Consider the following 9,783-nt stretch of genomic DNA (forward strand, 5'->3'; position numbering starts at 1 on the left):
TTGGTTACCTCCTACCTACCCCAGCTGCCTGGTCAGAACCCTGCCTGATGATAGAAGGAAAAAGCCCTAAAACCTCCAGAGACAGTGATCCTCCAGAGAGGGTTTTCTGGAGAGGGAGCTAAACTTTATTTCTTTTTATTCAAAATAAATAATGTCATGGCCATGTGTAGTTGTCCTGCCTTAGTTACAAAACCAGATACAGCTGGTGTCTTTTTAACCAAGTCCAAGGAAGGAGGATGCATTATCTGCCACTGACATCAAATTTGCAAACTCAAACCTTGGTTTCCAGAGGACAAAGAACAGAAAGACAACATCGATTTCTCTGCAGCACCCAAACTCATCGAGGTAAGAGGATTATCACAGCAGAGATGGTTAACCATGTAAATTCCACCTGCAGGCTGCTACCGGGGAGAGAAGAGGGATGAAAGAAGGGGGAGAGCATTTCAGTTTTACTTAGAAGCGTCAGTAAGCTTTATATATAGTAGGGTTATATAGATATAGATAGAGAGATAGATAGAGAGATAGATAGATAGATAGATATACATACATCCAGGACACAAACTAAGCCATAATAAATAGGAAGTATATGGTAATAACCCCATGACAGGTATAAACAAAATAGCACAGAAGTGTCGAGATGTTCTAATAAAAATAATTTTACAATATATATACACATATAAAATACTTCCTGAAGGAAACACTTTAAAATATTTTCTGTAAGGCACCTAGGGGAAAAGAAAGAAAAAAAGAGAAAAGGCAGTAAGACAATATGCATTAAGATTTAGAACTTAGCAAACATCTGTGACATTAAAAGAGTTCAATGCTATTGCTGAATGGATTTTAGAGGGAACCAGGTTGTGCTCCCTTCTTGTTTCCCTAAGTCCTTCTTCACACTAGTCTATTAACAACATCAGCTGTCAGCAGGTTAAGGAAAAGAAGTACGAAAACTAAGCTATGTTTCTTCACAGCACTGCATTCCAAGTATAAAGCTACAAAAAATAACTCAAGTATGCCACTTAACTGACTACCACATAAAAAGGGCTTTTAATTACTGCATAAAGACTAGATTACATTGTTCTATTAAGAGATCGGGAATGTTCCAGATGTGCTAAAGTTACCCTGCTTATAGTTTTTCTCTATTTATAAGTCACAGGTAGTTTCCCTGCAGTTCTTCCACGCGCAGAAGGAACTCAATCACTGTATCCTTAGTTAGTTTGAGTTACTAAAAGAACTTACCTGAAGAATTAACCTATCTCCATTTCATCTTCATTTCTATGATGAGGAGGGGTAATCATGGGTTCTGTAATTTCATATGTATCTACAATCTCCTGGTTAGAGATGACAGAAGTACGTAAGTTACAAAAACTGAATTATTTGCATTTCATTGCAGTCACATAAGTAATAAGGTAATAAGAAGTCACATAAGTAATAAGGTTTCTCAGACTGAAGCACTATTTCAAATTACTACGTATCTTTGAGCAAGGGACAAAAGGGAGGAGCTGTATGTGCTAAAAACTACTTTTTGTTTAAGATCTATTCCAAACAGCAAGCAGTGAGGAAATTGTACAGAGAACTTCCCCTCTAAAAGCAAGTATCATACCTAAAGAGAAGAAACAGGCACTATTTATGCAGTCCTCATACAGAACGGTAACAGCAAGTCACTGCATAACTTAATAGCACTTAAACTGGGCAGGCTTCAATGGCCAAAGATGAAATTGCTACCCCAATTTTCAGTTTCCTTGCCGTTAAAAGCATTCATTTAGGTTTGTGATTGTTCTGGAATCCATAAAGTTAAATGTAATGCTAATACAGGAACCCCTGTCCTCATCAGAGTACGTAACAGTGCAGTAGATGTATTCTTACACTTAACAACAAAAACTAATCAAAGTGCTGTCTATTATACCTTCCATTCTTGATAGCTCAGAGACAAGACCACCTGGTTCCGTGCTCCAGCACTATGGCCATCCTCCCCTCCCTCGTTGTCTTCTGAAGGCTCTGTGCAAAATACAGCATTTTCAGAGTCTTTATACTCATAAAGTCAGTCTCCTCCAGGCATACAAAAGCTTCACAAAAAGCAGATCAATGATACATGCTGCATGAAGCCAGTCTCCAGCAATAGCCTGTCCCATACGCTTCTTAAGAAATTTATTTAGTCTCAACTTCTAAAAATTGAGGAAGTAACATTTCAGAGTCACAGAAGGACCTAAGTATTTCATCCTTTCTGCAATCCCACCAGTCTTAGTCCCACCAATATCCCATGAGAATGAAAGTCAAAGACCTCCTACATAGGCTGGCATTTCCCTTTCAACTGTTCTGAAGATGCAGCACTTCCCAGTGCAGATAAAGGAGACTTCCTGCATCCAGAAATATATTTTCTCAGCAAAACCTAACAATGTTCATGTATGTGTTAGTGAAGACATCACTTCGAAATAACAGGTTATTTCCTTTCATTAACAGAATTTATCTCGATCAGCATAATGGCCTTTTTCCATATTTTGATATTTAAACAGACTCAGTCCTTTCAGTTCCTCTCATAAATCTCTCCATGCCTTCAATTACACTCACTGCATATCCCCAAATCTCTACTCTTCCAGCTAAAAATATACCTGAAACTTTGGGAACACACAAGATGTAGCTACTTTTCAATAACAAAAAACCCCAGTCTTTTAAAGCTACATTTTACCTATTATTGGCAATTTATCTTCATCCAGCTTTATTCTTGCAAAACCATCCTGAAAAGACAGGGTTTAAAGTTTCAGAAATTAGAGCTATCTGATTAGGATAATGCAGTGAGAGTTCATGTTTTAATATATTACATCATCACAAACAAGGACATGTATTGATACACAGTCTTAGTGGCACACCAAATAAGAGTAGTTTAAATACAGCATTCATTGATTCATAAAGAATGCAGCTGATATAGGACAGCTGGTAACCTGGATTAGAAAAAACATCTGTTTTATTAAAAATTATTACACATTAAACATACTTGAGTGAACCCTCCATAATCATATCGCTATTCACTATAAACCTGAATTTAGACAAATGTATTTCTAAGTTTCTCTTTTCCCCAAATTCATGTTATTTATTAGACAAACTAAGTATAAAGTGCAAATCTGCAGATTCAAAAGGTGCATTAAACACTGCACTAACGTACTTACCTACAGCCTCAATAATGCTTCTATACCCTCTGCCTACTCTTCTACAATCTAACATAATGTGAGGCAGAATTCCTTTTTGAGATGTGTATTGACAGCAAGAATTTCATTATTATTTTGTTGGTAAATTGACTACAGTAGAAAAATCCAATACAAAAAATCATAGTCAAGTCTGGTTTCTTTTTTAGTCAATTACTAAAATATCACAGCCTGTTTGTAGAAGACAAATTAGGATTCCTAATATTTCAATCCTAATCTGTCAACCTTGAAGCCATAATAACAAATAATTCCAATATCTAAAATAAGATTGCAAGAACATGTCATGCCTTACCCTTATAATGAAGGACACATGAAAGATGTTTTCCACAGTGCGTGCAAAAGAGTTGGGATCAATCACAAGATCAAAGAAAGAAATAGGTGTACTAGCTGGAGATGGAAAAAGGGGGGTGTTAAAAAACCAAACAGGAGGTATACACAGAGCAAGCACAAAGACAGGGCTCCTTTAAATGCTAACTGAAAGTTTCTGTCCATTTAGTTACAAAACTGAATTCCCAGTTGCCTGCAGAACAAAACAGTTTCTAGAGACGATTAGTTTCTTCCATCTTTTGCCACACACATACATATACTTGGTAACTATTTGATGCCCCTCTAGAAAATGGTGTGTTCTAGTAAGAGGAAAAGGGGGGAAGATTTAAATTTACTTTGTAGCAAACAGCAGGCAATTAGTGTTCATAAATCACAGTCTGTATCCTTCAACATAAAGATTTCATAGAAGCCTGGAAGAACTGTAAAATCCCAGGCTGGTTTGTGTTGGAAGGGACCTTAAAGCTCATCCTGTTCCAACCCCTGCCATGGGCAGGGACACCTTCCACTAGAGCAGGTTGCTCCAAGCCCCTGTGTCCAACCTGGCCTTGAACACTGCCAGGGATGGGGCAGCCACAGCTTCTCTGGGCACCCTGTGCCAGCGCCTCAGCACCCTCACAGGGAAGAGCTTCTGCCCAAGAGCTCATCTCAATCTCCCCTCTGGCATGTTAAAGCCATTCCCCTTGCCTTGTCCCTACAGGCCCTTGTCCAAAGCCCCTCTCCAGGTTTCCTGGAGCCCCTTTAGGCACTGGAGCTGCTCTAAGGTCTCCCCAGAGCCTTCTCCAGGCTGAACAAGCCCAGCTCTCTCAGCCTGTCTGAGAGGTTTCTACTTGCAGACTCCACCTAATTTTTTTTCTACAGTTTAATCACTCTTAACTGCAGAAGATTAAGAGTTCATCTGCTTAAGTTAATGCTTTAAACGCTTAATGGAATCATACTTACGATCATTTTTAAAATGAGTTTGCAATAATCCCAAAATCCTCTCTACTTCTTTTTCTGTAGCTTCCTGATGAGACTCCTCCATTTTTTTTAACTGGAAAAAAGAAACAGTTTCACCTCAAATAACTAGTGCTGCAAGTCAAGAAGATGAAAAGGGCCTTTTAAAAACACCTAACTTAAAAGGTGAATTTTTCTCTCTACTCCATACATACACAGTTACAGACACGTATGCAAACATAAGACAACTTACACACTGCTTTAGAAATCAATTCCCATCTCACAGAATCAACCTGAAAGGCTGTAGTTTGAGCTTATTTACAGGTCTATGTTTCCTTTCCAATAGTTCTGTGGAACTGGGTTATGCCTAGTCACACAGTCTGTGAGTTTACTGTAGAAGTTTATCAATAGGTGTACAAGGGCAGTTCATTAAAAGAAAGAAAAGTTAAAGATCTTTTCAGAAAAGGCACCCAAGTTTGCATGTAGGAAAAGTCATGGTCAGTGATTCTATGAATTTGCCTCTACGTACTGGCATTATCAGCCAGAGGCTCCCTATATCAACATGGTTTATTCTTTCAAAGGAAGCCTCCCTGGAACTATTCTCAGACTTTTGCCTTTCTGCAGAGTATGATAGAAGGAATGGGAAAACAGAAAGCAGGGAAAATAGTGGTTAAGGGAGTCAATTAGTCTGCTGTTACCCACATTTCTGTGCTAATGATGTACAATGTTAGCTGCTTTCTAAATAAAAATAGAAAACACGCTAATATAGAGAAGTTTCTTTTTCATTTCCTTTCAAAGCAACAAGCATCAGAGTGAATAAGCTAATTTGAACTCATAAATCCAGTGTGTAAATCCTATTTCCTTCCACTCAATGAAACACTGAGGTTCACACAAAACAAATCAAGAAGCCTAACAGTGAAGTCTGAATTCTTTAGTCTGGATCCTTAGGACTATACAGTTCCTAATCACAAACCCCAAACCAAAATGAACTAGAAAGATTTAAAAGTCAGTTGTAATAACTGTGCCATAACAGATCATTAATAAAGATAACAGTTCACAGACCTGAGCAGGCATTGCCCTTTTTTCTTCTCTTCCTGTAGTCTTTTTCTGCCTCTCAATCCGTTGCCTTGGTACAGGAGGATCAGACTTGAAAGATCCCAACCTAACCAAGATAAAAAGAACACATATATGGAAATATATTTTACATTATATGCTAAGAAATCGATATAGCGAGCAGCTGAGCTTCTCATAAAAGAGCAAAGTAATGACTGATATCTAAAAGTAAAGCCCCATCATGTGCAGAGATTTCTGTAAACAACCATCCCCAAAGGTTGCTCCCAATATATGTGGGCAGCCTCATACCAGAGTTATCAACAGATGTATAAAATTTGATGCAATTATTCCAACTTTTTAACAGAAAACTTTAAATCTCCTTTTCTGAAAGCTAATTATGAAATGAAATTCATATCCTCCCATATCTCCATCTGAATTTATTATGGACTTTTCTGCCTGAAAACTCTCTCCATACAGTATTTATCTCTTTTTTAATCTATTGTTCAGCTTCTGTAAGTTCAGGTTTACAGTCAGCTCTCTTTTTTTAAAGAAAAAGCCACACATTTTTCATATATAGTTAATCAATAGAACATTCAGTACACTAAGAAGAGATCCAATGTTCTCATTAAACAATATGAGTATAACACGTGCTAGATTTCAGCACTTTCTTAAAGTGCTTACCTCTCTCCATTGACTATATAAGGAACTTAGGCTCCTAACTTTGGGTGCCTTGAATCTCCACCAAGCTAGATGCCTAAAGGAGAGAGTGTGAATTGAGACTCAACTCAAGTTAGTTCAGCAGGTACCCAAAAATTCTGCAGCACTTATTTTTCCCTATCTTGGGCAACTTGCAACTGCTCCATTTCAGAAGTCACAGACTAACCATGAGAAAAAATAACTCAGGCCTCAGATAAGAATAGATGGAGTCAGAAATTAACAGTTCTTTTCCTAAATTGAGATCCACACTTCATTATAGTAGCACTTTGTATTCACACATCCTCCATCAAAAGAAGCCCATCATTACTTCAGTCAAAATGCAACTAATGAGAAAACATTTTCTTGCAGCCAATTTTTTCTTAAAATAAAAATGTTTGGGAAGCATACTTATCTTTTAGAGCTTGAAAGTGCAAACCCAAGTTTGAAACATCTCAATTAGCCATCCATCATTAAATATCAGATACTGTATGATCAAATTAGTATATTCAGCAACCTGCCTACAACTACAGTGAGACTTATGGGGGGCATGGGAGAGGATCAAACATAAAAGCATTGACAACTGAGTAATATTCTCTCAACTCTACTGTTGAAATTTAATTGAACTAGATCCTGCTATGGCTGCCTTTATGAGAGATTTAAATTGAAGAGTTGTCTATAAGCCAGGTGACTAAGGGTCATTTGACAGCAGCTAAAAAGGCTCCTACTAAAGGGTTGCTCATGCATAAGGACAGATGATGCTGATTCTACATAAGGCCACTTGCCAGTAATCAGGTGATTTCTTCTGAAGGCAGAGCCAGAATGCAAGATTCTAAAAGACAACCCATTAACACAGAATTACAAGAACTGTTGGTCTCTTCTTGATAATACAATCATCAGGTAAAAGAGACAGACCCTGATGGACTGACCTTACATAACCATCTAGGGTGGGGGGAAAGGGTACCTGTATTTATGATTTTGGCTGCAACTTGTACAGGGGGAGAAAGACAAGGGAAGAGTCAGCTTTTAAGGAATGAGTATCACTTCTACTGGTTTTGGTCTCACATAGGTAAATCAAGAATACCCTGCTATCTCTACTAGATACAAGTGATGCCATTCTGTAGTCAAGCCAAAACAAAATCAGAGAGAGAAATATTATGAACTGTTTTGGAGACAAGGAGTTCACTGCACCATAAGAACAAAGAGCACACATCAGTTCTTGTTGACACTCTGTGACCCAAGATTAAACTCTACTCAAGCCCAGGGCATTGAAGGTAAGAATCAATTAAGGCCATTAACTTGTGCTGCAGTTTATACTATTTCCTTAAATAAACTTACATGTAGTGAAAAGAAGGTGCTCTTCTGAAGTACTTTTCTGTTTGTTCTCCCAGTTTATGCCAGGCATCATTAGGTAGATAGCCTGAAATGCTGTCAGAATCACTGTCATTTTCTTCTACTTCTATGCGATTTATACCCATGAAGGTTAACTAGAAGATAAGAAAAGCTGCAATGAAAATTCACTTAGAGAAAGATCAGTAAATACATTACTGGTGAACTACTGTTTTATGGTGTTTGTCCTGCTAGATTAATACTTAATATCACTGCATAAGAACGTTGACTTCACTGCAGATACTATGAAAACAGAAAAACACATACACGCTTGTGTTCAGCAAGCATCAGCAAGCAATGAAGAAAAAGAGTTATAGCTAAATAAAACTGCCTATATTCCAACAGAATTTCCATGATGTACAATGTAGGATAGTGGAAGGTGTCCCTGCCCATAGCCAGGAGCTGGAACTAGACGATCTTTAACGTCTCTTCCAACCCAAGCCATTCCAGGACTACTTAAGTTGCACTATAAAGCTAAGATGTCTCACAGTTTCTGAACACTGCACACTTCCAGGAAGCTTAGCTCCTCGATACCATAAATCAGCTTATTTGACTCGACCCTGCATCCACCAGCCAGACTTCCCCAGGAAAAACTTCAAAACAATTGAACCTTATGGGGCTTTTTTCATATGGCAGAGTTCTAGACTTGACCAAAGACTCACACTCTTTATTAATCTGCTGTAACACAAGAGAGAATTTTCAGGGAGGGGAGGAAATTAAAAAGAATAAATTCTTCTTCAAAGCTATCCTGACCTGACTCTTCCACCCAGACACAATACAAACATATCAAGTCTAAAAGCATGCAAGTAATTCAAAGCCCCATGTCATGTCATGCAAAAACATATAAAGCAGTAGAGAGGATAAAGAAACTACAAAACAGTGAGCACAAAAGCACACAAGGCTACCTAAGAGCATGTACTGAAATGTGATGAAGTAGCAGCAATGCAACAGTGGGAGGGGATGTCTGCATTTTAAGTTAGATTTTCCCCTCTGCATACTGGAAATGCTCAATACATAGTTCAAAACAATTACCAACACTACCCAGAAAGTTAATCAAAGAAATTCACAGGAAGAGTGTTAAATTCCATCAGAACTGTCCTGTACTGCCTGAAAACAGATTCTATAACAAACAGGGCAAACCCCTAGCAAAACTGTTGGCAAATTCAGTCTAGAACTTACCAAGTCCTCTGCAAATACTAGTGAATCAAATGTTGTCATGTCAGAGTGCAACTCATTGGCCTTCTCCTTTCCTAGATTTGAGGCTAAGACAAGAAATTGGGCATCCAGCGCAGCCTCTCGTGCACAGGAAACTGTTACAGGAAAGATTTTATGTTAATAATACGAAATTGTCAGAACTATAGTAAGAAAACTCAGCATACAGACTATCCTGGGTATAAAGCTTTATAAATCATTTTATTGCAATGACCTCCAACATCTGTACTTACATAATCCTTATAATAGTATTTGCATCTAAAAAATGAGAAGGAAAAGGAGAGGATGACACTGATGAAGACAAGCATGGAAACACAACACAGTATCTTAAAAGAATAAAACACCTCCTTTATTGACATGTTTTTCATCTCTCCAAGTGAAATGAACCCCTCTGTACTGGTATCTTCTGTATCTACTGCTTACATATATTGTTCTGCAGTGTCAAGATAAAGCAGTGAGAATTTCCAAGTGCAAATAAACGCTACAGTGATATTAGTTTTCTCATATTAATGTATTCAAACAATTCCTCTTCAACTACACATATCTATTTTAAGTTATACTTTAATAATTCTGGTGAAGTACTGGAACTTCAACTTCATTCTCTTGCCCTTTTTTGCTTCTAAGGAGTCATCACCTCACACTCGGCCAACTGTCAAGCAAATACCTCTAACAGGGACCACAGAATTTGGTTTACCTCCACTAAACAGTTTATTGGCTTCTTCCAAAGCTTCCGTCAGTCTGTTGCTTTTTGAACTCAGCATATCCTCACGATTTTCTGGGGGACAAACAAACGAAATCCGGTATTACTTAAATATAGAAGCATTGAAAAATAGATTTCCACCTTAATCAAAACTGGCTGGTTCATAGCCCATCATACACACAAAAATACAAAATACAGTTACAGGACGTTAATTGCAAGATTATGTAGGCACCACTTTTATTAATGCTTATGCATTAACTCAGTTTGGAGTAATTGTTC

General features: G+C 37.8%; 1 protein-coding gene across 1 annotated transcript; it reads right to left on the bottom strand.

Annotated features, from left to right (window-relative positions):
* Window positions 1-1,249: 1,249 nt before the first annotated feature.
* NSMCE4A (non-SMC element 4 homolog A (S. cerevisiae)) lies at window positions 1,250-9,579 on the bottom strand (the record flags this gene model as incomplete). Its single annotated transcript, XM_010013414.1, has 9 exons — window positions 1,250-1,328; window positions 1,904-1,995; window positions 2,684-2,732; window positions 3,490-3,584; window positions 4,464-4,554; window positions 5,520-5,619; window positions 7,542-7,690; window positions 8,772-8,902; window positions 9,499-9,579. Coding segments are annotated over 9 exons (867 nt in total), but the record flags the coding sequence as incomplete, so codon positions are not given.
* Between the last annotated feature and the right edge of the window lie 204 nt (window positions 9,580-9,783).

The sequence above is a fragment of the Nestor notabilis genome, unplaced genomic scaffold (assembly GCF_000696875.1).
Source record: "Nestor notabilis isolate BGI_N333 unplaced genomic scaffold, ASM69687v1 scaffold15934, whole genome shotgun sequence".
Classification (NCBI taxonomy): domain Eukaryota; kingdom Metazoa; phylum Chordata; class Aves; order Psittaciformes; family Psittacidae; genus Nestor; species Nestor notabilis.